The following is a 27,561-nucleotide window of genomic DNA, read 5'->3' on the forward strand; positions in this document are numbered from 1 at the left end:
GCACTGAAATAAATGCCAATGTCTGACCATAAGATTCCTTAAAGAGGAATTTACTGACTCTGACCTTGACAATTAATTACATTAGTGAAGGCCACTGTAAGCTGACTTAGTTAGCTCTGCCTTGACAGTACAGCAAACAGCATAAACAATGCTATCAAGCGCCGATTTAAGAATAATTAGAACGGCCTGAGGCAGATCATCTAACAAAATCATTGTGATTCTCTAAACCTGTAATTGTTTCATTGTAATTTAGCATTTTTCATTCTGTCCAATAATCAATTGCAAACTCTTTCAAAGTCTCTGGCAGTGGCATGTGAGCATTACGTTTGAAGCACTGTGAGGGTTTGATCCTTCCGAAATAAACAGCACACAATGCCTCCTTTTGATCTACCAAGCCCAATATTCCTAAGATTAGGACTGATTTGTTGTCCTTTGGTAACATCTATCATTTCCAACTCACCAAAAATAGACAAAAGAACATCTTTAACATTTTTTATAAACATTATAAATAGGAATATAAACTAAAATTATAGAAGCTGCCACTATCCCACAGTCTATATGAATTAATATACCGCATCTATCTCAAGCAAAATAAATAAATAAATAATCATGCACAGAAATTAAAAACCACTTTGCTGTACCATTAAATGTCCACAAACATATTTATAGGCCAAGAATGTAAAAAAGAAAAAGAAAAAGTGTTTGAAGTCAAATATATTATGATCACAACCTTTTAACTGCTACAATAATTACTCAATGAGCTGATCATTATAGAAACAACAATCAGATCAATAACCACATCAATAGACACATTGCTCTTTAGTGCAAAAACAAAGTCACATAAAAATACAGGCTTGCATATTAATATTAATGTTGGGAAAAGCTCCCACAGAAACAATACATTTTTGTTCTAGAGTTCTCTTAGTTAGCCTTCTGTTTATATGATATCATTTAGGCTACTAATAAATGTACTAATAATACCTCAATACTTACAATAGAAGCATAAATTCACTCAAGAATGACCAGCTCTCACAGGTACGCCCAGGTAGCCTACAAAACCTCTTAAACATTTAGACAAAAGTGTCACATATTTCCAAGAATCACTCAACTGACATGGCTAAAGCTGGCCTGATTGACACGTGAAGCCCAACTGCAGACATAGAACAGAACGGGTGTTTGTATTTGCAACACAGTCAAGGAAAATTAAAAAAAAAAAAAAAAAAAGTTTATTTTCGGTTTTGGTGTAGCCTTTACAATCGTAAAGAAACGTAAGCCATAAATCACAAGCACTTGTTCGCATGCAAAGCCACTTTCAAGTCGGTAAAGCTGACGGACAAACACCTACTGTATTATTCTACCCACTGTCCAAGTCAGCCATTCAACTACACACCTGTTTCACTGATACACACACAATACGAGACGAAAACAGAGTTAAACAGGTGCACATTACAAGAATAAAGAAGAACGTGTTCAAATGTTACAGTCGTGTGGGGAAAACTGATTCACAAACTCACATATATCTTCTATTTTAATTAAATGCGCTGACTAAAATGAAAAGTGTTTGCCATAAATATGGAAAGAGTTCATTTACTCGACGTTAACCAACCTGCAGACCCACGAAGAATTTTATAAAACAGTTCTACGAAAAATAGGCCGGTAATCAGCTAAAAAATAAAAACTATAATAATTTTAAAAAAAGTGCAGTGAAAAAAAAAATAAAAACACTGAAAATATCGTTTCTGCCTTAGCCTAGGCTATATATTTATAATAATATTTAAGTAAAAAAATGACAGGAAAATGCTATGATATTTGACGATGATTTGATGACTAATGCATGTATATCCTATAGCCACGTACAGAGTGTCTGAAACACACCGAGATGCAAAGTTTTCATCGTGAAACTGTCGACATTTAACGGGGACTGAAGCAGTCTATAGGCTAAAGAGCAGAGGGGTTTATTCATTTATTCAGACCTCCACAGCTTTAGGAGACCGGCTCACAACAAATATATAGAGGTCAAATGATCCTAAAATCAGCTTAATGTGCTTGAATCCCATATACGCCAACAAAAAAATCCTTAAGGTTTAATGAAGTAATATTTGACTACGGATCATTTGTGTATTTTTTTATTTTATCAATAAGTCAAACTTCCAAGGCCGAAGCGCCTGAGAGCGGTCAGCAACCCCCCTCCCCCAAAAAACCCCTAACAAGCATGCACTAAATAAAACGAGATAACTGCATTCCGTTTATATCGTAAAATAACAAGGACTCATTCTATCAGATAAAACATTGTAATAATCAATGTAGCCAACATCGAATAGAATCTCCCCACATAAATGCCAACCTTTCCCTGCAGTTTGCTAAAAATAAACAGATTATATAAGACAGACATTTTATAATACAGCGTCGGGAAACAGAGTGCATATGATAAATTCATGAAAAAAGCTGCGTGTGGGGTGTTTTTTTCCACTACGGGTCGATGCATGGCTCTCACGCGCGCCGTCTCGTGCTACAGATAACAATGCGATCGGCGCTGCCTGGAGGCCCGTTAGTTACCTCCGAAAACTGAACACGAGCTCCTCAGTGTTTTGCCATATTAAGTTTTTTGGTGTGTGTGTGTGTGTGTGTGTGTTAAAATGGCCGAGACTGATTGTTTTATTGTTTGCTTAGCCTACAAACGCGTGCGTTACAGGCAACAAGCTGGCACTTCACAACACGGAGTCAAAAAGAGGTCATTCATAAGTACAGGCATTGGAATACGGAACAGATGGCCATTTATCTTTTGCAACTAAAACTGCATTTCGGCTTGTCCGCGCACTTGGAGCGAGGGCTAAAATCCCGGTCACTTCGTTAGGCTGCGTGTGCCCGTTTAATGATGAAGAATAACGGAGACACGCCAGACACACCAGCTACTACAAAACTCCGCCGTTTCGCTCAGAATTCGTCCGAGAACATCGGCGCAAAACAACGACACGCGAAACATTTCGGCTCGTCCCGAGACCAGAGGCCAGCGCGCGCATCTACCGGGGTCAACCAAATATTAGCAATGGCCCGGAAAACACTAGGATTCCCGAAACGCGTCTGAAACTGTTCGAATCCTCCGAGCATTTGTTCCTGTAGCGCCGACGGCTTTAATCGCTGATCCGTGACACTTTAAGACACGGTTAGAGCGCTGTTATTGTATCGGATATTTCGAAGGGAAGGGAAGTCCCTAGCGGCTCTGCTGGCTCGTATTGTCACGGTTCAGTGCTGCGTTCAGCACTTCGACAATTATTAAAATACCCCGTGAAATAACTCAACTTGTAAAAACTACCGACAAAGTCCTCGCAGCCTGACAACTGTTCAGCTACTTCTTAGAAAACGAGTGCTCGAGCAGGGCATTACACGGTCATTTTACCTGAGACGTCACTTCAGGCGAGCACGAGTCTCTCTGGTTTAATTTCAGACAAACATGGGCTGTTCTGAGAGAACTCTGGAACGCGGAGTTTTCCAATTCCTCACCAGCTAAATGTCATTTCACAAGTTTTTCCTATCTTCTTCAAAGCCGAATGATCTATAGCCTATTGATGGACAAAGACTAAAGTCTTGCGTTTGAGCTATTCGTATAGGCTTCATGTTTATTGTGTTTTTTTCTTCAGCTCATATCACGGGAGTGACTGCTATTACTCTTATAAATAGCCTAACATAAATAGTCTAAGCGCCCTCCCCTTGCCTCTGTGTCTTACCTGCTGCTCTTTCTCGTCCAGTGGCTACAGGATTCACAGCTTCCCGGCTTTCCCCAGGCAAGGACTGACTTTATTAATATTGTCCCTTACTTTGTTTCATTTCTCACTTCCATCTTCTTTCATCTCATCAATAAACACACGCTGCAGCCTACCTTCGGAGAGGACATCACGCAGCTCGCTCGTGCCCTCCCATTTTTTCACTATTCGTCGAAGATTTTGGGCAGCCACGCCTGTCTGCTGGCGATTGGAACAGAATGGACTTTCTTGATGCACGTAGGTTGTGATATAAATCGTTCAACATGACTTTACCCCAATCGGTGAGCCGCACGCCCTCCCTTCCGCGCGGCGAGGGACGCCGAAACTGGCTCCATTGTGGCTCTGAAAGTGAAACTATTTTGGCTGCTCGCGATCGTTGTGTTTGAACCAGCATGGGCTCTGTGCATCCTCAGTTTCTCAATTCTCGGAGCACCGTTTTCCGCGGAGTATGTCGGTGCGCTGGTAGCGGCTCGAGCACGCACAGATGCGCGCGCCACTAATGTCATTCTCGGTGTTACAGGCGCGCGTTAAACTCTCTCAAATCCGTGTCCCATTCTCGATCAAAGGCCAGCCAGTCATCCGAGAATCCCGCATGTTGATCATTTATAGATGGCCTACATTAGATTGGTTAGGGGGGCTGTCAATAAATTTCTCCCAATTAGATCTGCTCGCACATTGGATGATGACGGTGTCCGTCAGTCGGAAGACCAACAAGCTAGATTGTTCACCCTGCCTTTTACTTTCTACGCATTTCTATTTTCTCATTTATTTATTTTGTAACGTCCCTAGCTGACCTCAAGGAAACGTAAGGAGAGTTGCTGACGGGACTGCTGGCCAATCAGATCGCGAAAACTGACACCGGATTTTTTGCTCACCAATACGTTCGCGGAGTCGTCGTGACTGACACAGAATAATGCAATAGTGGCTCACGAGTCGCCAGCCACACCGAGCACCCCTCCCCGACTCCCCCCAGTCTAGACAATGACAGGTGTGTGTGTGTGTGTGTGTGTGTGTGTGCGTCTGTAGTCTAGACGAGGAATAATCAACCTCCCCTTCGAGGCTAAGTGATTTTTTTTTTCAAGCGCTGTTCTTGTTAAAGTGTGTGGGTGTATAACACACACATACACACACACACACACACACACACACACACACACACACACACACACATATATATATATATATATAGCATTTATATATAGACTACTATCCGAGAGATTGATCTGAGTGTTATGACAGCAGTGTAGTCTACAGTAGCTAATTAACATCCAGAATATTGTGTTTGAATATTGGCGGCGATATAATTATAATTTTAATGCGTCCCAATAAGATCTCGTGATGTCAAAAGTCCACCGAGACATATTTGCAAACAACAAGCCGTTTGTAGAATATTATTTTGCTGAAGGCTGCTCGACCTTGGCTCATGTAAATATTTCGTCACATGTAACAATCCCTCTCCTCCATAATTCCGTTCCTCTTAGTGCGAGGTTTCCGGTTTGGGATGCACGCTTTCCTTGACACTGGGCCCCCTCTGTCGGTCACAGAGATGAACAGCAGGGTTTTACCGAGAGGTTCACCGGGGGACACGCACACCGGCTGCCCTACATAAAATGCACCCATTGTAGGCCGGTGTCAGCTGAGGACGACTTGCAACCTAGAAACGGCGCTTTGGCCCCTCCTTCCCTTTGTCGCGCGCATTGTAAACGTTAGCCAGAGGTCTTCTGAGGTGCCCCCCCCCCCCCCCCCCCTTGAAAACAGATCGTAAAATTGGCATGGACCCCAGAACGCGCTTTTCTCCATTTTCATCAACCCCTGTCGAGACCCTCATCAAAAGCCCTGTGAATGACATCATCAGAGCCCTTTGTGAACAGTTGCTAGGAGTTCATTTCAGACAGTCCTGCTCTCGATGCGATCGAGTCCCATTTCTGCATAAAGACTGAGTTTGGTCTTTATTGTGAACAGAGGCATGGCGACTTTCTGAAAGCGCGAACGCTAAACCTCGGAGAAATAACGCTCTGCAGAAGTACACTTCGAAACTTACTTTTTGCATTGTAGCCTACAGCAACAAAAAACTTTGTGAGATGGCAGATTCTGGTCTATCAGAAAAACTGCTCATCACCGGGAGCGCGGAGAGCGTGCACGGACCCTTGCGCGCGCGCCCGGACCCACTGTATCTGGAGATCACGATACTCCTCGGGTCTTTCAGGTGAGAAAGAACAAAGCTGCAGCTACTGAGATTTATTCTCACGAAGAAAATGGTAGACAGTGATGAATTGCTTTGCACAAAATGGCGAAGGACAGTTCAGAGCTCTAACAGAAGTTCCCCCATAAAGAGTAAGCTTAGCGTGTTAATGTTGCATTGTTCTGCTTTATTTAATAAAGAGCTGCATATTGTTTTATGAGTAGGCCTGTCACGAAAACAAGCAAACACAATCGAGCTCTGACTAACTACCAGGGTCACTTTAACAGAAGATCAGAAATATTTTGTTGCTCGAGACATCCAGGACGAGATTGTTCTCATGTGTGCTGTTTCAGGACATCTCGGGGAAACTGGTTTTTGATAGACCAGATGATTCAGTTCATGTCAGAACAGGTATTTTTAATCTGATCTATTAAATGTGTTATTTAGATTTATATATTTTATATATGGATTTGTTTCAGGCAAACATCAACTAAATTAAAAATCATGACTGAATTGAGAAGTTTTTCTGGAGTATTTCTTGATGAAGGTACATTTAGGAAGGATTCGAGCTGATCTTGTTAAATGTATTGCATACGGTAGTCACTGTCATTTAACTTGGCCCTAAAATCATGATTATTATTATTATTATTATTTTGGATAGTTGGAAACCTTTTCTAATCACAACTGACTTTACACAAACTTTTGCAGGTACAAATGAAGATCAAAAGCCAAGCAACACTTTTGTGAAATCATAACAAATTCTAAAGGGCTTTGCAACAAATAGAATCCAAGTTTATTCTTTTATTTCTATATTTCTTTAAAGGTGTATTGGTTGCTGCAGGTCATTCAATTGTTTCCAAGCAACTGTCTTCAGATTTTTATTTATTTTCAACATCTCCAAATGTATCATATTTTACCACAATTTTTGTAAGAGATTATTTGCATTCATGATCATCGCTGGAATCCTAATAATGTAGTTTGTGACATAAATATCTCAATGAAAACACACAGGCTTTAAATGTAAAGAAAAAAAGTATTTAACATAAGAGGAATTAGTGACAGGTTTTCCTTTGGATTTCGGAGACACAGAAAGCATGGATTTGTCCTTATAATTCTTAGATTGTTATGGTTTTATGAATTAACTCTGTTTTTATGAGATAAAGCTACTTCTAGCTTATACATTATGCTAGTATTCTCCAAAATAAATGAATAAACATCTGGTGTGTTCAAGAGCGGTCTATCCCAAGCAGTTTGTAAATAAAAATGAGTTCAAAATAGTTGCATTGTCTGTTTGCAGTGACTGTGTATTTTTAACTCCCATTCGTCTGTAATAATGAGTAAAGGAGAGTAGATTAAAGATGTGTTCGTGGGAAAGCCGAGTTTATGACCATCACATGAACAGAGACAGCTGCCTGTGATAGAGAGATGGGAACAGAATTTGTTAGGCCAAGTAAAACATTGCAGATAATTATAAGGTCTAAAAATATAATCTTGCATGCTGGCGAATGCATGTTTTAAACCATGTAAAAAAGACATGAATTTTAAAATGTTTTATATATATAGTAACTGTTGAGCATAGTCTCCAACCACGTGGAAATAATATATCTACATCGAGTACTATTAAAATGTTGAAAATTGTTTCACTACATTCAGATTTTATGCTTTTCGTGGCTGGTTTATGATAATGTGAATATTGTTCTGTAGCGTCAAATTTATGTGGCCCTGTATTATAAATGATTGCTTCTATTTTTATCTGACTACAAGACAACTGTAAGTGGCAGAACATACCCCATATATATATATATATATATATATATATATATATAATATTTATGTATGTATGTATGTACAGTATATGAATGTAGGAACTACTTTATTCATATATTACCTGAATCAAAAAAAAATTATGCAAATAGAAATATAGCGTTCTATATAATTGTAAACAATTCTACACTGAAATAACTTAATTTGTCAGTCAAAATGCTTATGTCACAGTGTACACATTACACGTGAAATACTTTTATTATGTTGTTAAGAATAGAATAGAATACATACAATAAATCCAATTTGATTGAATATAAAAAAAGCGTCTTTCAAAGATAGTGTTCTTTGATGGCAATAAGTGACATCTTCATGATCTTGATCCTTCATCCTTGTCCACGCTTCACAATACATTGTCAAAACTTCTCTGATTTACGGTTTATATAATACATGGACAGTTTTTTATATATTGTTATGCTTGAGACCTCAGCATAAGCATTTTTTCATACATTTCTTGAGAATATTAAAAACTGTTTCAGTTAAAGAAGAACATACAGCTCGAAACAATGTTTGAATTATTCAAGAACTTTGACCTTTAAACTATCTTCTAGCACTGGACTTTTGCTCTAAACATTTGTGCAAATTGATTTTTACTCTTTGTGGAAATGGAAGTACAGATTTGTATGGCAAAGACAATACAATATGGAATATATATATATAGATATTTCTTCATTTTTGGAACTGCTTCAATAGTTTTATTCTCTTTTTGGCTGGCATGCATCTTAATTTTATCATGCAGATGTGTAGATAATTTACAAATGCCTCTGATTGTAAACACATTATTCCAATCGTGAGAAAGTAACAGCACACACACCAAGACCTCGAGATCCACATCAAGAAAATCATATCAAACTGAATCCGTATCAGCAGCATTTTACACAAAGCTTAATACTTACAATTGTGTATTATCAGGATTAAAGCCACCTTGATTTCCAAGCCTCATTGTGTGTTTCTATAAAGTATACTGACACTCGGTCACATTTAATAAGGAAGAAGTGTGCTAGTTATTGCATGATGGCCTATAAAGGTCAGTCTTACTCGATTTGCCTGTTACTTCTATTGTCAAATATCATTGACCTTCTTTGTGGCTGGTAAAAGCAACTGGTTGAGGTCTCAAGTCTTTGTCCACTCTTTGGCAAAGTCATTTTATTACGCAAGGTCACCCCCTCAGCAGTTTTGAGGTTTTCTGCTAATTCATTTGCATAGACGTCAAATGGTGATGCTTCAGCTTTAATCGGAGATAAGAGCAGTTTACCGTCGTCTCCTACCGGAGGGTAGTCCATGATGGGAAACGGAGGGCTGAACAGGATGAGACTCTGAGGTCTTGGTCGATTTCTGAAGGATGATCTCTGAAGAAGCGATGAGCGCTCAGGTTGAGGACGATCCATGAAGGTGTCTCCATTTGCAGACCGCTTCCTTCTCAACACTGGAAGATCTGGAACGGAGGTGGGTTTGCAATTCTCGTTCGTGGGAATCTGTCGCTGGAGCGCTGAAGGTGGTTCACTGCGTGGCAGGTCCTCCCTGTGGTCCTTGACTCTCTGGACGGGGGGCGCAGAACCTGCTTTTCCCAACTTGCTCTTAGCAGGTTTCTTTTCAGGCGCAGTTTGATTGACCTGATCGGTGCTCCCCTCAGGTAGAGTGTGAGGTATGTGGCTGTACTGAATTTTTGGCGGAATAACAGGAATAGCTTTAGCTTTGCACGTTTTGATCATGAACGCCGTGCGAACTGATGACACGCTGACTGGCACTGAGTTGCGTCGCACAGGTGCCTTGGAGCCACTCAGGAACAGCTCCAACTCTAGAGACGAGCTTTCATGCTTGGCTTCACATTCCCATGCAAACGAATGTTTTACACGGTCTCTGACACCTTGGTGTCCTAAATCCAGGTTTAGGGAGCATGGCCTGAGTTTGGGTTTAATGTCTTGACGAGTCCTCTCCACGACGCCAGACTCATGGGAAGTTTGTCGAAGATATCTCTGAGATGGAGAAGAGCGTTTCTGTTTTGCTTTGCCGATGTTTTGCAGTCCAGTCGTCTCATCTGGATTTGTGAATGCCTTCGATATCTTAACCTGTGGAATCTCAAGTTTGCTGTCGTCTTTGTCTCCCATCCACTTGAGGTCATTGCTCTCACAATGCTCTGTTATCTGTGAAAAACAAGCTACATCTGTGCCTGCATTTTTGTTCCCAAGTTCACAGACAGCTATCACAGCAGCCTCTGTAATGCCATCAAGCACAGCTGGTTCTTCCGCTTCAGCCTTCTTGCTGTTGGGCAAGTCATCCACTTTTGGTTTTTCAAGAACTCGGCTGTGAGGTGCTTGACATGGCGTAGGTTTTGGCGAGTGCAGAGGGCTGGTTACCCACTGCTTGGCAGAACTCAAGTCTTCCCATGGTTCAACCTGATCCAATTTAATCCCCCGGGTGTCTACATCATCTCGATTACGATCTTCCAGTGTGCGATGTTGTTCATTCAGACAAGTCGAGAGTCTTTCCAAACTTCCCTTGATTCTTTCTGCTAAGTCGAGTTTCTTTGGTTCGTCACTAACCTCCTCATCTTTACAAATATCCTTTGTTATCAATGGCTCTTTTGTGTCCGAGTGAAGAGATGTGTGAACTTCTGATTTTCGTTGATTACCTGGCAAGTCACTTTTGGGAGTGTTGTCTTTCCTAGCAGACTCTGCTCTTGGTTCCTCTTCGCTGCATGGCTCTGCATCTTGGAGAATATCTGTTTCCTTTAGGTGGAGAAATGGGGAAAGTTCTAGATTGGTTGTTATTAGGGTTTGCGACTCTAGGCTGGTGTGGCCTCTCCTGTCATCTGTAATATCCAAGTAATTCCAGCCACCATCACATGACAACAATCTTTCGGGGAAATGCCTCGTGACAGAATTAATGGTAGTAGCACCAGAATGATCAAACGTCACATTTTTGCTAAGGTCTATAAAGAGTCCCTTTACCGTCACAGTGTTTGTAGGCAAACTACTTCTTCTCTGTGCTTGGGCACTTAGCTTGCAAGTGTCCTCGTTTCCAGTCATCTTGGTAAAGCAGGGCTTCACCTGTTCATCTGGCATGTTTGGTTTAGCCTCGGTGACTGAAACTTTCTGATGCATGCCAGATGATGGCACCTTTTTGATTAATTCCTGTGAAACACGACCAAGGAACAAAAAAAGGACTTCACATATCACTTCCATATTTCATCTTGGGATTTAATCCTAGTACAGTGGTTCTTAACTTTTTTTTTTTTTTACTCGAAGGCCCTCCTTTGTCTACATACTTTAATATATTTAATTTTAAGTCACCCCACAGCCCCATGGTTGAGAAGAACCATTGTGCTAGTAGTATGTCAGTCCTACTAAAAATGCAAGTGCACAATGTGTTTTAGCAATTTGAATCATACCAGTTTGTCCAGTTTTGCCATTTCTTGTTGTGTTGATGTAGTGTCCAATTCTTTCCCTGTTTCTTTAGTCTCAGATGTCACCCAAGGTTCACAATTCTCCACGCTGGCTATCAGCTCTCTCACTTCTGCATCCTTGCCTGAGAAAATACAGAGAAATCAACATCATATTATCAGTTAGGGTGCCAGATTTGTGTAATTTCTGGGGGAATAGCAACTCCAAACAGATCTGCACAGATAAAGTGATTCCCGAACACTTCCCCCATCTGCCATTACTGAGATATCTGACAGTCCCAGCTCAAACAAACCCACATAGCATTGGTTGATTTAAAACAAAGAAATGGCTGAAAGCACCACAGTATTAACAACCTACAGATGTTTTACATATAGTTGCCTCTGCATTTTAAACTAGGATAGAAGAAAGTATTTCAACACACACACACACACACACACACATTTGTTTTTGTGTAAAGTGGGTTCATCCCATAGGTGTAATGGTTTTTATACCGTACAAACTGTATATTCTATGGCCCTACACCAACCCTACACCTAACCCTAACCCTCACAGGAAACTTTCTGCATTTTTACTTTCTCTACAAAACTCATTTGGTATGATTTATAAGCGTTTTGAAAAATGGGGACATGGGTTATGTCCTCATAAGTCACCCTCTCCTTGTAATACCTGTGTCATACCCATGTCATTATACAGAGTTGATTCCTGATATGATACAAAAACATGCATACTCTTTCTCTCTCTCTCACACACACACACACACACACACACACACACCAATCGTCATACTCTTTGTTGTCTCCACCGTGCGCGCATCTGTAATATCTCTTTCTCCAGTCTGATCCTCATGTTCCACAGGGAAAGGGCTGCTGTTGCAATAGATACTGGCTCTGCTGCTGTCACTGAGCAGGTGCCCTCTGACCCCGGTGCTGCTGGAGTGACCTGTCAGTCCCGTCTCCCAGTCTGTGAACGTGAGGTTCCCACTGCTGCTTCTGCTGGGGACTCTCAATCCAGCAGTGCCAATACTCTCGCCTCCAGGGGCTTCCAGAGGTCCAGCCTCCTTAGTGGGCTTAAAGAGTCCCCCCAGACCCCTGTCCCGCTCTTTCCCTGGTGCCCTACAGGGGGTGCTGTTAGCGTTAATGACCGCAGACACACGCAAAGGTACAGACACAGCGAAGGGTTCCGAAATGTTGAGGGCCTTCCGTTGTTGCCGTGGCGACGACTCCAGCGGAAACAGGCTGCCTGGAAAAGATGGTCTAGACGATCCACTACTGGCTGAACCAGAATACAGCATCCGACGGTTTTTGGGAGAAGTGGGCTGGCAGCCGCTGCGGTCATCACCTTTGAAAACCTTCAGCTGTTCTGGAAGAGTTTTCTGCAGTGGAGATGCAGAGGAAGAACTTTCTCTTTTCTCATTCACACATCCTGCCGAAGCAGTATCTGAGTCCCATCTTGGATCCTTCTTGTTTGGGTTGTAGTCGATATCCGAGCCCAGTGTTCGTGATTTTAGACTTGGGATAGAGATACCATTGCTTCCTTCTGCTGGTGCTTCATCTGAATGGGAGTGAAAGAGAGAAAACTGGAGGTGACACCTAACCTGTGTACAGCAGCCCAAACAGCTTTTCACACGTTACCCAAAGACAAAAATTCAGAAATGTTTTTAGAATTAATAATATTAAGCATTAAACATTGTTTTTAAAACAAAGCATGCCATGAATTCATGTGTTAAACTGCTCTTCCCATGAACTTTGAGTTGATACATTCGGTTGAAACCATTTGGTTAAAGAATTATCATCTCGTTTCAGGCTGATACTGTATATCAAAATAGTTGTAAATCATTTTAGAGAAAAACTGCAAAGGGAGAGTTAAGTAAAGTAAGTATACTTGGAGATCTAGCCCCACCTGCTGCCTGATAGGAACAGAGAGAGTCCATGCTTTTGGACGGCCTTATAACAGGTTTTTCTGTTCAGGAGAGGAAAGAAACGTAAAACATCAATCTTGCAATACTATTTGTTCTTGTTCTTTACTCTGCACTGATAAAAACAGATCATTTGGACCAAATTAAAATAATTGTATTCTTTTGATTCAAACTTTTTTTTATTTTATTTTTATTTAATGATAATAAAATATATTTATTTTCCCAAAGACAAAAACATTCATACAAGGTAAAAAAGTTGATTTATTATAAATACCTTATTTATTTAATCTAAATAATCTCTTCAGACATACTGTAAGCCAAAAAGTTTACTTCATGTACGTAGGTCAATATAATAATCTTTGGGCCTTAATTCAGCATTATTATGGTGACCTGTTTATAAAATGTTTTATCATAATTTCTTTTTTTTTTTTTTTTTTAAGAAAAACATCTCAAGCACAGTACAAGTATCAGAATGCTTCATAATGAAAGAAAGGGCAAAAAAGCAAAGATTAAGCAAGCATAATAAATACTTGCATACAGATGTACATATAATCACAATAACATATGCATATACATATAGACAACTAAATAAAGCAACAACAACAAAAAAAGGGGGGGGGGGGGGTTATCCAGAGCTTGTCTCCATGAAATAGTCTTCGGGTTTCATTCTAACTCCAAATTTAATCTATTTTATCATATTTTCTGACTCTAGGGTCAGGCAAAAATATTTTTTATGGGGAGTGTTATTTGCTTTTGCAGAAACCATTTAGACATGCATTTTATTAAATGACACAATTGCTTCAGTGCTTTACCTTCCGCTCTATAGGGTTTGCCCATCTATAGGGCTCTCATCAGACGTCAAGAGCACATCGTGCTTGTATTATTGCTCTGATGTACAGTAGGTGCCCGAAATATCATAAAGTGGCATTTTGATTTCTGGCTGCACCTCCTATTTAGTGTTTTCCCTCTTTTGGGATCTGTTGTTTCCAGACACTAGAAAGCTTCTGTCTCTTTCTTACCTGAGGGATTTTGGGCTCTCATAAACACACTCCCATTGCGACTCAGCTTCCCTTTAGAGTCGATGACGGATCGCCCAAGACTGAAGATGGACTTCCACTTCTTAGATTTTCCTGAGAATTTTCTTCTGTGTTGTGAGAAGATTTAAAATGAAAAATGTAGTTTTACAGTTTATGTGCATGTTATAGAGTTTCAGTATTGTTCATGTTAAAACCTGACAAACACATGGTAGGTAGGGAGTGTGTAAATATATCCCACCTGCTGTCAGACAGCTCTATTTCTGTGTGGTATATTGCAGCAGCGCTGGTATCTGGAAGGCTGTTCTCTCTTTGCCTCTCTCTCATCGCTGGATGGTTGGGACTGAGAGAGCGAGCCTGTGCCTCTTCCAGACTCATGAGCTTCATGGGGCCAGAATGTGTGCTGGCAGGCAAAGTGGCATACTTTTCCCCACACGCCGTGCTGGGGCCTACAAAACCATGAAAACCATGTAGCATGTCTTGAGAATAAGATGCTTCGCATCACTAAAAGAGGTCAAAGCCTTGTTCAATCACAAGGGTCCTCAACTCTGGACCTGGAGATCCACTTTCCTGCAGAGTTTAGCTCCAATCCTGATCAAACACACATGAACAAGCTCATCAAGGTCTTCAGGAAAGTCACAGGTAGGTGTGTTTAATCCAGTTTGGAGCTAAACTCTGCAGGAAAGTGGATCTCCATGTCCAGAGTTGAGGACCCCTGTTCTATCACTATACATAGATGATGGGAAAAGTAATGGCTGAACACAATACTTAGTGTTTTTAACTGCAACATATGATCATTGCTGTAAATAGTGTTCACCGTCTGTTTGATGACGTCATTAACTGAATTTTACCGTACGTTTCTGCCATAAGTACATTATTTTGACTGATAAGCTACTACTAAATATATTGTAGAAACTTCATGTCTTGTAAAGCTGCTTTGCAATGATTTGTGTCATGAAAAGCACTATACAAATAAATTGTAATTGAATTGTTATTTTAGCATTATTTATATACTTTAATATAATTTTTATTAACATTTAGATTTTGTAATGCAATGTAATGTATTTGTTTTGTGTGTTTGTAATTTTCTTTTTTTTAATTATTATTATTACTATTTAGTTTCAGTTTATTTCAGTTCTACAACCACATCTCCAGAAAAGTTGGAACATTTTGTCATCTGTAAGCTCTTTTTATTTGGCGACAAAAAAACAAACAAACAAAAAAAAAAAACCGAAAAGATCTTTTACACAATTTAATTGTATTTTGTAAATATAAACAAATTTTGGTTTTGACGGCTGCAACACACTCCAAAACTGTTGGGACAGTGGCATGTTTACAACTGGGTCACATCAACTTTCCATTTAATTACTCTTTTTTTTTACTGAGAAGACTAAAACTGCTACAACTGATCCAGCGATGGACTGTGTTAAGTGACAATGGTATTCTGAACCTCTTTAGAGCCCACATGGCTATATTTAACACTGCAGCATGATGGTTTCTCATGCAATGCCATCTGAGATTTTCTTCCTTGTCCTACACAGACTGAGATGTCGCCAGATCCCCTATGACATGGTAGATGGTGAAAGACATCAATTCTTTGCAAACTTGCATTGAGAAATGTTGTTTTTTTAACAGTTTGACAAATCTCTCATAATGTTTGGCACAAAGTTGCAAGCCACGACCCATCTGTTTCAGTGGATGCTTGTGTTTTTTTTTACACTATCATGATCTCCTCACCTATTACCAACGCAGCTGCTTATTCCTGGATGTTTCAAAACAGTTGGATCTTTTCTTTGTGGTCTTGTCAGTTAAATAAAGATTCTAGGTTTTACTCTTGTTCTCACTGAACAAAAATGTCCCAATTTACAGTTAGAATTTTGAGTGCTTCAACTTCAACTTATTTCTTGCAAATATTTATATTTAGTTTCAGCTCTGTTTCAATTAACAAAACTGTTTTAAATAGTTTTAGTTCATGACAATAACACGGTTTTCATGTTTTCCACTCAAAATGTCTAAAAACATCTAGTAGATCTGTACTGTACTGTAGTGATTGCACCTCCAACACTGTGATCAACCACACACCACTGCATGTGCATGCATAAGCTGTTTGCTTTTCTCTCTGTAACTTGCCTATTGTTTTGTTGTTACATTTTTGGCTACAAATCTCAAGCTATTGTATGCACCCCACTTCCTGACTTTATCATCACAGCTGTCACAAATAGTACAGTCCTACTAATTTAGTTTAGTTTCCTTATTATTAATTCCAGCAAAGACACAGATAATTGTTTTTATCCTGTAGCACTTCAGGAATTTTACTTGCATTCATATTAATATCACATACAGCGTTGGGGAAAGTTACTTTAAAAAATAATGCATTATACAGTATTGCATTACCCAATTTAAAAAGTAACTAATTGCATTACTTAGTTGCTCTTTACGGAAAGTAATGCATTACGTTGCTTCTGTGTGACTTTTTGTCACATGGGCTGAGCTTGCTTATTTGTTTTTTAATAACAAAAACCACAAGAGTTATATTTTTGGCAACTGTAAAGGACCTCCCTATTTGGACATTTCAGTGTACACTACAAAGAATAGTGCATGACTGAGACGCAGCTATACTTTATTTCTTGTCACCACACTCATAGGCAGGTTTCTAAATAGAGAGTCGAGTGTAAAAGCAGGGCCTATTGCAGGAGCTTAAGGAGGCTGTGATAAACCAAACATGTGCGCTGATCAAATCATCACAAGCTGTGAAACACTGGATGGCTTTCAAATGAGCCTAAGCCACACTCTACCCAACTGTGTGCTAATTCCCCTTAATGAGCTGCAATTTCCAATTACTCTATATCCTGTTTTGAGTTGTACACAATGGTTACCGAATATGCCCAGGTGGTGTACATCTATAATAAAACCTCTTCTGACTACTACTTCAAAAATTACAGACTTCACTTTTCAATGAAGTTTTTTTTATGGCTATGCTAACAGCATCTGGCATCTTCACCAAGCGCTCAGTTCATTTAGAGACAGTGCATTGCTCCAGTTACTTTACTGCGAGCTGTACCTTCTCGGGACTTGGATGGCTGAACATCCAGGTTGAAGATTTGCTCAGTGTGGTTGAGAATGAACTCCACGACTGACTGCTGGACCCGCACCTCCAGAAATGCTATATCTCCGTTGCAGAAGGGCACCTCTACCTCCTTGGAGCTACACCAAAACGAAAAGAGAGCACTTTAAAAAAATGAGTTATGTTGGTAGATTGCAATGAAGATAATGAATCAATGTTTTTTTTTTTTTTTGAGTGATAATAGTATGTAGCATGAATGCCTTTAAAGAATATATCTAATTCACAGTCAACAGATAATAGCAAAAAATTATATAATTGTATATAATTCTAAACTGTAAAAAATTACCTTGAATTTAACGGTAAAAGACTGTAAAAATGCTACAGTAAAAACCTGTTAAATGGTTAACGGTAAATTATCCTACTATATATGGTGAAAAACTGTATTGGACATTACATGTAACTTTACAGTAGCATACCGTTTTTTACATGAAGATGATGTATAATTTACAGTGAATAACTGTAAACTGACATTCCCAGAATTCCCTGCATGACATTTCAAATATAATGTTTATTCTTAGTTTTTTCTTACCAGTTTTGTATATTAGGGTTGTGTGTTACACCTAATGTTGTTAAATGAATGTTTATTGCATTATTTCAGTTTCACGTGTGTTACAGTGATGGTGTTTAGTGTCTGTGTGAATGACACTGTGCATCTTCTCTATGTGTGATTATTTAAATGCTGCTTGTGATGGTCATCATGTGACTTTCTCATCACCACCTGCATTTGGTGTTTATCAGTGTATTACAAAGATACTAAACAGATTTAAGTTCTTCAGTAGGTTGGTATATTAACATTTTATTAGTTAATACAATTACGGTATTTAACTGTAAATTAACCGTCAAACTTAAAATGTTGCTACCATATTTTTAAAGGTTTTTTTTTTATGGAAATTATTATTATTTTCTTTTATAGTGCAACTTTTGCAAGTTCACTGCAGGCTTTACATATGTGTGGTGTAACCAATTATTGCTAAAATCATGTTTGAGAACTGAATTACAAAGACAATGGATAATTAGTGTATGAAATGAAAGTAAAACCGCTGCAAGACTCACCGAAGTAGATTTGGAGCCCACACCAGAGCCAGATTGCGAGCATGCATGTTGGTTTGGTGACTGAGAGTAGCTAAATTTGCCAAATGTTTGGTGAGGTATTCCAGAGTTCTAGAGGTAATCAAAAAATAAATCAGTGGATTTCAACCATTTCTACCAGAAATTAAGATCTTGTCACTTACGTATTCATAACACTTCCCAATAAGGTCACATTTGTTAACATTAGTTAATGCATTAATCAACACAAACAAGCAATATATTTTTACAGCATTGATTAGCCTTAATAATTAATTGTTAAAAATGTTTGTATTCATGTTCGTTTCACAGTGCGTTAGCTGTTAACAGATACAACTTCTATTTGTAACAAAGATAACTAAATGCAGTATAAGTATTGTTTATTGTTAATTTATGTTTACTAATGTAAAATCTAAACCTTTTTACGACGTACGTTTTTCTGTGGAAGGAGAAAATCTGACTAATGTACTGGTCATTCTCTCCAGTGCAATTACAAGGAATAGAGATTGTAAGCATAAAGCAAGCACCATAAAAGTCGTCAATACGTCTTGTGTACTTTCTATCTTCTGCTCACCAAGCCTGTATTTATTTGATCAAAAATACAGCAAAAGCAGTAATATTGTGAAATATTTTTACTATTTAAAATAGCTACTTTAAATTTGAATACCTGTTAAACTGTAATTTTTTTCTGTGATCAAAGCTGCATTTTCAGTGTCACGTGATGCTTCAGAAATTATTGTAATATGCTTATTTGCTGGTAAAACAACAACAACAAAACATTTATTATTATTGTTATGTTGAAAACAGCTGAGTAGGTTTTTCAGGTTTCTTTGATGAATAGAAAGTGAAGAAGAACAGCATGTATCTGAAATAGAAATATTTTGTAACATTATTAATGTCTTTATCATCAGCATCCTTGCTAAATAAAAGTGTTAATTTCTATAATAACCCCAATAAAAGCACATATATAGGTAGAATGTATAATGTTACAAAAGTCCCTATTTCAAATAAATCCTGATCTTTGGATCTTTCTATTCATCAAATAATCCTGAATTTTTTTTATTAAAAATAATAATAATAAATATTTTCAGTATATTATTCTGATTTCTGAAGATCATGTGACACTGAAGACTGGAGGAATGATGCTAACAGCTTAATACAGCTGTGCATCAGAAATAAATGACAGTTTAACAGATATTCGCATGGCATTATTATTATTTTTTTCCATAATATAACTGCTTTTGCTGTATTTCGGTTCAATTAAACGCAGGCTTTGTGAGCGGAAGGGAATTCTTAAAAATAAAAATCTTACTATTCAAAAACGTTTGACTGGTAGTGGATCCGAGAGTGTAGCATGGTTCATGGTTTGAATGACGGATGTGTGAAATCACTTCGGTCTCGAGAAACAAGTGTGACTCTGAGTAATGTAATGCACTGTTCATGAAGCTGAGCAGCACTGAATGGGAAATGCATCCCAGATCAGTGTTTTAAACTGTAGGTCAAATGAGTCATTGGAAAGAATCCAGTTGTTTTCAAAAGACTGGTTAGTTCTTGAATAAGACTTCTTTGAGCTAGGGTTGATGTCAAGACTTTCAGTCAGTAACAAATGTTAGTTACTTTTTTTGTCATTTTGGTTTCGACAGCCCCTGTTCTTATTAATTTCCATAGTATTTAAAAGACTCATTCAAACGTTCTTCAAACTTTAAACACAATAGAAAAGAAGTCATACAGGTTTGGAATGACATGGGGGTAAATGAAGACAGATAAAGTGTCCAGAATAAAGCCCCGGACCGTTTCACTGATGTCAGCTGTACCTGAAGTGTGAAACAGGAAGTTCTCTGATGACACTCCTGATGTTGTGGAGTTGCTCCTGCTCCTCTTTAACTGACACTGCATCCTTTGCACAAAAATATAGATTGAGGAAGATTGATTCCTGGATCCATGGGTACATTTTAAATGTGTTTCTAATGGATCAGTATGGTCACGATGGAAACTAATCATCAGCTTAACCAAGGAAGCTGGTGCTTGTAGTGGTCCAAATGAAACTAATATTAAACTTATTATTTGTACAACAACAGGAAAAACCTAGACATTTACTATCTAAAATATTATAAATAGATGAGAACAAACCATAGATTTGATTGTTTTTAACCCTGTAAAGCCTTAAATATGAAATAATAATCAGAAAAATATATTTTTAATGGAACAGTTTATTGAATATGAATATGGAGCTCATACCTGAGGAGGAAAAAACACTTTGTTTTATTCGAAAAGGGAGCAAAAATATACAATGTGTTGCATTCACTGATATTTATGTGGCCAAACTGTAAGATGAAATTATGATAGCTTGTGATGTATTTAACAACATAACAGTCACTTAAATGCATATAAATATCAGTTATCACTCTCCCAATAATATGTTTTAGTAAGGCGGTGTTTAAATGCTTAGTTATTGCTGGGTGAAAAACATATATCAATGATGACTGACACATTCAGGACAGATCATATTTGATACTCATATTTTAACATGATTTCCCTAAAGATGTGTGTATCAAATAGGATACAGTCGGCTTGATAGGGTTAAACCTTTACATTTTAACCTCTTTTTAACATCTTTAACCTGTTTTCACGATCTAACTCAGAAGGTGTTGAAGAATTTTTTCAGATTTTTTATTTTTTTTTTACATTTAAATACTGTATTTTAAAAAGGTTTTAAAAGTATCCAAACACCCATGTCAAACATTAGGCTAATCTGTTATTCTGCTATTGGAGTCTAGTCTAGCCCATCCCTTTTAATCAGACAAACTTACTGTGAATTTGCTGTAGAGTTCGTAAGTGAGGAGAGGGTTGGGCAGCTCTCTGAAGTACAGCTTACATAGAGAGCCCACACAGTGGATATCCTGAAGATACACTTCTTTAGTGAGGTCAGGACAGGCTTCGGAGCAAAACTCCTGTCTGTGAACACACACACACACACACACACTGTGTGAGAAATGACTGTACAAATGATTTGACACGGTGAGTACAAAAACAGTCCCACCTGAGTTTTTGAATGTTAGATGTGATTCCTGAGAGTCTGTAGATTCCATCCACAATCCCATGTTTCTCTATGAACTCTGCGCAAGTCTTCAGAACATAAGGAACTAGACGAGAGAGGAAAAAAAACACGGGACAAATGATACATCAATAAAGCTTAATTTATTAAAAGAACAGTTCACCAAAATGAAACTTCTGTAATCATCTTTTTTCTTTCATGGAACAGAGAAATAATTCTCTCCGTACAAAAAAAAAAGATAATAAAAAGAATGCAGTGGAAAAAACAATGCCATAAAAGTGAAACAATGAACATTATTTAGCAGCATATATGTCTTGTATATTGCATGTATAGTAGAGGTCGTCTGACCAAAAAGTACACTTCACTAGAAATCACCTCTTCTGCACAACTCTCAAATCTCAGTTTAAAAAAATAAAATAATGAAAATGAATAAATAAATAACCAGTATAAAACGGTGACCAGAACCAAGTTTGAATTTAGGGAGCATGAATGATATGCTCTTTTTTTTTGTGAAATATGATTTGTTTTGACCTTTTCGGAGCTAGTCATTGTAAGTTTCCATTGCATGACAAAGAGCAGGACTTGAGCAAATTAAGCAAGCTCTCTTGCAGTGCGTTCTGTTTCATTCTTAAATTAAACACATGTTATATTTTAGCTCTCAACAGTCGGCCCTCAACAGTGTGCATGTGCATGAATGCGTAAGGAACCCTGGATTTTAACGTAAAAGGGAAGCTGTGATGATTTATCAAATAAAGCAAATTGATGGGAATGAAAAAAAAGTGAAGAATAGACCTCAGATGTCATGCAGCAGCGTCTGCTGGTGAAGATTGGATGAACTCGAAAATATGATGTAAATGTAAATTTAAAAAGGACTGTCCTCTATCTGTGTGCAAAATAACACAACATTTACCATCCACTTCTTTGGGCTGCTTACATCACAAGAGTAAGACATAGGCCTACAAGAATATAGTGCTGTATAGCCTACAGTGAATGTGTGTTATACACAGAGCTCAGATTGAGATTAGTTTACCACTGACAAGGCTTTGTGTGAAAAAAACGTTTGGACAATAAAAACCGAAACTCTTAACCCTAAAGGTAATACTTTGAATTCAGCAAGCGATAATAATTCTGAATGTAGCCAGGAGCAATAGAGATGCCTACAAACACCAAAAACTTGAAAACCAAGTCACACAACTAATGCACTGCACAATATATAAGAACCACATTCACTCAAGTCTGCGGTCTTTGTTTATTAACCTTTTTAAATAATCAGATTGTACATTCCTGTTGTCTCTCTTTGCGACAGTAGTGTTTCATGTAGACTACAGTACTATTACACCGTCCTTCCTTTATCCTGTCGGCCGCTTATTGTGGGGAAGGTGGGCCGGGGCAGGAAGTTAAAAATGGTTTGTTTGTTTCAGAGGAAGCCTGACACACCCAGGCCTTGCAGCTGGTATTACTTATGACACTTCCTCTTATTCTACAACGCTCCCACCCAACTTCATCACTTCCTAACCATACCTTCAAGCTTTAGATCGATTTATTACCATTATTATTATGTTTAGGTAAAGTCTCTAAATAGACATCATCACAATACTGTGCTTCTTTTGCTTTGTGCTTCAATGTCAAACTTTAGCCCCTCTTGGCTTTCACTGTATAGACCTGTATGGAGTTGATTATTTTCATTATTGGGGAAACATATTCCTTTAATGTTTTTATTAGTTTTATTGGGGTTTTTCAGTTTGTGTGGAAGTCTGTCAGAAGAGTACGGAACAGTAATTCTGTGCCAGTTATTATTCATTTTCTCATTATGTGTTGGTCTTTTGGTGCACTAACCACTAGGCCACAGCTTATACCTAATTTGAGCAGTTTATCGGAGATTGTCAACAAGTTTTTGATTTTATAACAGGTCAGGATACACAGAAGAAGTGCTTCTTTTGCTTGCTAGATGCTAGATAGAAGTAAACAGAGCTGTACGCTCAATATTTTGTTCAGGCAGTAAATTATCAGGCACTTCACTGAGTCGTAATCCATTTCCAAAAGAACCCAAAGTAGATTTATACAGTTATTAACTATAAAAACTGTTTCTAATAATTTAAGTAATGAAAAAACATTGCTAGCACTTTCTTTAATGGTCCTGTTCTTCATGTTACAGCAATTACAATGACTGGGTAATAACCAGGTACTAACCGTGAACCCTAAACTAACCTTGACCCATGTAACCTTAACCTTAAACTACACAAGTACTTTCTTGGAAGTACACGTGCTGTAAATTAGCTGAGCCAATAAACCATCCAGAGTCTTACTTAATCTACACTTGTCTAAAAACAGGAGCGTTGATGAATGAATGAATGAATGAATGAATGAATGAATGAATGAAGGAATGAAGGAATGAATGTTCTCTGAGAGGAAGAGCACCGAGGAAAGCTCTCTTTATGACCTCCAGGGTTTTACAGTTATTGGTGAATCCTGCTTTAGGTTAGTAGGGACACGCTGACATCTGACATTAATATCTTATTGAAAACACTAGCATATGCTGGATCATATGTTTTGGATGCCAGTCTTCATATGGGAAGCTTGGTTTGTTATTGCTGTCTACAGATGGCTTTTTACTAGCAGAAAAAAACAAAAACAAAAAACCCCAAAAAGGAATAAGCAGGCCTTTCAAGAGGGTGAAGTCATTCAAAATGTATTTTGACTTTACAGTTCAACTTTTGGAAACATTATTTAGTATCACAATGGGGTAAAAGGATGAGGATTATTATTGTATAATAATAATTGGTAAAAAAAAAAAACACACACACAATATGAAGATATTATAATAGAATGTAATCTTATTTCCACACAGAAAATGGATCCGATTCTTCAGGATAAATATCTGGAGAGCATTTATGTTCATTCTGCCAGTCGCAGAGATCAAAACAGGAGAGAAGACAGGATCTAAAACAAAAGGGCTTCTGAAGTCACACAGATCTGTCAGACTTCAGTGGCATCACACTGTTTCCAGATCAGTGATGTGATGTCTCTTCTAAGCTTTGAGCTTAACACATAGAGAGGAACAGCTGCTTCTGGATCAACATGAAGATGTGAATTATAATCAGTACACACACTGGAAGTTAAGTATGGGAGCAAAACCACTTTAAACAAACAAACAGAGACAGAACTTGCTTTTTAGTTATGATTTGAATGATTTTTCTTTAACAGTAGGCTACATGTCGTCATTTAATGTGAACAGTATATCTTTAAAATCTAGTCCTCCTCTTTTCCCCCTTCCTCTTCCTCTTCGCTCTTTATTTTTCACTTTACTCATGTGTATTTGGCAAATCAAAGCACGACACGACTAGATTACATTTAGATTTATTGTAGACCCACCCAAAGTGGAAGAGTTAAAGTAACAAGTTTTTCTCAAAAGTTTGCATCTAGACTGAATGAAGTATCTTGTGTTTCAGCAGCACCCATGAAGCGCTTTAAACGGGTGTTGGTTTATTACACGTAGCTAATGTTTACGCAGAGGCCCCGGCTGCTGCTCGTCATAAAGTACACTTATTATGACGACCGCCGCGGCTTTGAAAGACTTGACGGCCGTTATATGAACCGCAAGAAGAGGCGTGAGTATGGAAAAGGAACAGGAATTTACCGTCTCGTCCTGAATTCTGCAGATGTTCGGTCAAGTCACAGCCGAATGCCTTCTCAGTTCCCTTCCTTTTGGACTTCAGCTTGGCAGCCTTGTTCTTCATCAGGCTTCAGTAACTAATCCAGACCAGAGGAAATACACCTTCAAATCAACCATTGGCCCCACAGCGCATGGGACGGGAAGGGGGAGATGTGTCCCTAGGAAGTCCACGGTGTTAAACAGAAGAAATCATCCGCTCACATCTTGACCGAGCCACCGGAGAGCTGCTGTGGGAGAAGAATTCAGGAGCACACCCAACACACACCCAACTTTACTTCATCATCAGACTCTCGTCTATCTCTCTCTCTCTCTCTCTCTCTATCTATCGATCTATCTATCTATCTATCTATCTATCTATCTATCTATCTATCTATCCGTCTGTGTGGAGGTCATCTTGCTGGTGTTGAGTGGAGGCTTGAAATGTCAGAACTTTTTGTTTGTGAAGGGGAGGGCAGAGGAGCGAGGGGAGGGGAAAGAAATACTGGACTGCTTTTTCTTCATCTGTTCAGTCATAACTGAACCCCTTTCACCCCCCACCCCGCTTTCTCTCTTCCTCCCTCCCTTTTTTTCTTTTTTGTGACCATGGCTCCGACAGGAAACCTGCTCTCTGCCTTCCTGAATGCTTCCAGAATACACAGTTTCCTGTGAAGGGAACCTTGTTTGGGAAACAAAAGCAGAGCGAGAGAAGAACATCGAGGAGAGAGACAGCAGAAAGAGGACAGAGCAGATGAACACAAGGTTCCCGTTAACCACGGCTTGTGGAGTGTTTCTTCAACTGCAGCCTCTTTATGTAATAAAACTAGCAGACTTTTTTTATCTAACCTTAATCTGTTAATCCTTAGTTTTTATGTTTATTATTTCAAATGCCTTTTACCTACAGATTTTGTTGCTTTACCCTGGATCCAGAATTTCAGCATTGAAACGTATACGTAACCCATCAGACCATTTTAAAATTTTGTTGCGTGAAAATGTTTTGTCAATTAATTATTAATGTCAAAATCAAAATCAAAATGTTTTGCCACTTTTGTCGCAAGGTTTTTAAAAAATTTAGTGTACATGTCAGTGAAGAACATACTCGAGATGAAATATGAAATGGGATAATTGAAGAAAACAAAGAAAAATATATATATTTGTGAAATATTTATTAAATAATTATTTTTAAAAATATATTTGTGTGCGTGTGTTTAGATTACATAACATTTTAGCTGCTCTGAAAAGCACACATCAGTGTAAAAAGAAAAAAAGCAGCTAGCAAGGAGTGATTTTGCTGTGATCCGAGAGGAAGGAAGTATGAAGGATTGAGGACAGTATATGCTGAAAAACTTGGCCATGGAAACATAAGTGATAACCTTGACATAATCAACACAAAAGAGCTACCAAGTAAAGGAGCATTTGTAATTTAGCATGTTAAAACACTTCATATGTCCCAAAGATGCATTCTTGGTGACAATTGTGCAAGAGTTCAGGAAGTTTATTATTATTTCTTTTTTTAGTTTTCCATTTCCAGAGAACTAGGGTAGATTCTAACCTTTTCAAACTTTAAACTCCAATATATTTATTTTTCATTGCATACGATAAGCCTTTGGATGAATGCGTGTCTCGATAATGTTGCCTTCTGAGCAGTTTTGTTTAGTAAACCTGTTAAAAATAAATAATAAATAAAAATTAAAAGAAGTCTCTTATGCTCACTACGGCTGCATTTATTTCAACATGATATATTTTATTTTTCAGGATTCAAAGATTTAAAAAGAACAGCATTTATCTTAAATAGATTTTTTTTTTAAATACAATAGAAGTCAATTTAGTCAATGAAATGTATTATTTCTGAATATAATAATTGATTTCTTAAAAAAATATTACTTGATTGTTAATGAATTATCAGGGAAATATGCTTCTGATTTCTCCTTCATACATTACAAACCCTCTTCTGTCAGTAATCAACTTCCTTCTAATAGCTCTTCCTAGCAGACACAGAAATGATAGCATCAACAGACAGGAAAAAAAAGGGTCCTTTCAAATATCACAAAAAAGTCAGATCACTGATTAAAGCGTTTACAGCATAAGAACAGATACTTTTTTGTGTGTGGTCAGCATGTGCCAAAGGTTGTTCTTCTTTCTATAGCATAATCCTGCATCACGTGACAGAAGCCAACAGAGGCTGAATTCAGTCAGACAGTCTCAGTCCATGAGGTAATAGAGCACAAAACTGCCCACTTTCTCAAGTGTTTTCCCATTCATTTTCTCCATGAGGATTTAATAACAAATCCTTAAAAAAGAGTCTCGAGAGACTGGAGAGCTTCCTGGGAGCAGACAGTCACTGTTACATTATTACACTGTTACAATGCCGAAGTTCAGTTCCAATAAGCAATATGTTTATCATTGTGATGTAAGGGAAACAGGTCAATTTAGCTCAAAGGGAATCATTTAAGATTTTAAAGGGAATTTGAATAGAATCACTGTTTCACGGCTGATCACTGAGACGCCCTGCGATTCACTGAACGAGCCGTTTAACCTCGAATCTGCACTG

General features: G+C 38.2%; 2 protein-coding genes and 1 long non-coding RNA gene across 4 annotated transcripts in view; 1 reads left to right on the plus strand and 2 right to left on the minus strand.

Annotated features, from left to right (window-relative positions):
- LOC132132166 (zinc finger and BTB domain-containing protein 20-like) overlaps positions 1-4,338 on the minus strand; it is a 52,264-nt gene extending 47,926 nt beyond the window's left edge. The window contains exon 1 of the mRNA XM_059544470.1: positions 3,726-4,338. The gene's annotated coding sequence lies outside the window, so the exon portion shown is untranslated. The remainder of the gene's footprint in view (positions 1-3,725) is intronic.
- A 1,417-nt stretch (positions 4,339-5,755) lies between these two features.
- Positions 5,756-24,772, plus strand: LOC132132192 (uncharacterized). The gene is made up of 3 exons (XR_009429020.1): positions 5,756-5,967; positions 24,210-24,267; positions 24,325-24,772. It is a non-coding gene; the product is annotated as an uncharacterized LOC132132192 (long non-coding RNA).
- LOC132132178 (rho GTPase-activating protein 31-like) lies at positions 7,925-25,427 on the minus strand. 2 transcript variants are annotated; one of them, XM_059544491.1, is made up of 12 exons: positions 24,999-25,427; positions 21,347-21,449; positions 21,117-21,261; positions 20,121-20,203; positions 18,295-18,402; positions 17,179-17,321; positions 14,359-14,566; positions 14,103-14,227; positions 13,050-13,127; positions 11,943-12,707; positions 11,156-11,292; positions 7,925-10,898 (listed from the first exon to the last, which is right to left on the minus strand). In XM_059544491.1, the coding sequence occupies exons 1-12, from the start codon at positions 25,096-25,098 to the stop codon at positions 8,799-8,801; spliced, it is 4,095 nt and encodes a 1,364-aa protein (XP_059400474.1). In that variant the 5' UTR covers positions 25,099-25,427; the 3' UTR covers positions 7,925-8,798. The 2 variants fall into 2 exon arrangements, with proteins under 2 accessions (XP_059400474.1, XP_059400481.1); XM_059544498.1 differs by having other exon boundaries at positions 11,955-12,707; positions 24,999-25,426.
- Positions 25,428-27,561: the final 2,134 nt, after the last annotated feature.

The sequence above is a fragment of the Carassius carassius genome, chromosome 4 (genome assembly GCF_963082965.1).
Source record: "Carassius carassius chromosome 4, fCarCar2.1, whole genome shotgun sequence".
Lineage (NCBI taxonomy): Eukaryota > Metazoa > Chordata > Actinopteri > Cypriniformes > Cyprinidae > Carassius > Carassius carassius.

Coding starts and splice junctions, on each gene's coding strand:
- LOC132132178 (XM_059544491.1), bottom strand. CDS start 25,098: ATGAAGAACAAGGCTGCCAAGCTGAAGTCCAAAAGGAAGGGAACTGAG. Junction 21,262..21,346: donor TCTAACATTCAAAAACTCAG/GTGGGACTGTTT, acceptor GTGTGTTCACAG/ACAGGAGTTTTGCTCCGAAG. Junction 10,899..11,155: donor TGGCAAAACTGGACAAACTG/GTATGATTCAAA, acceptor CGTGTTTCACAG/GAATTAATCAAAAAGGTGCC.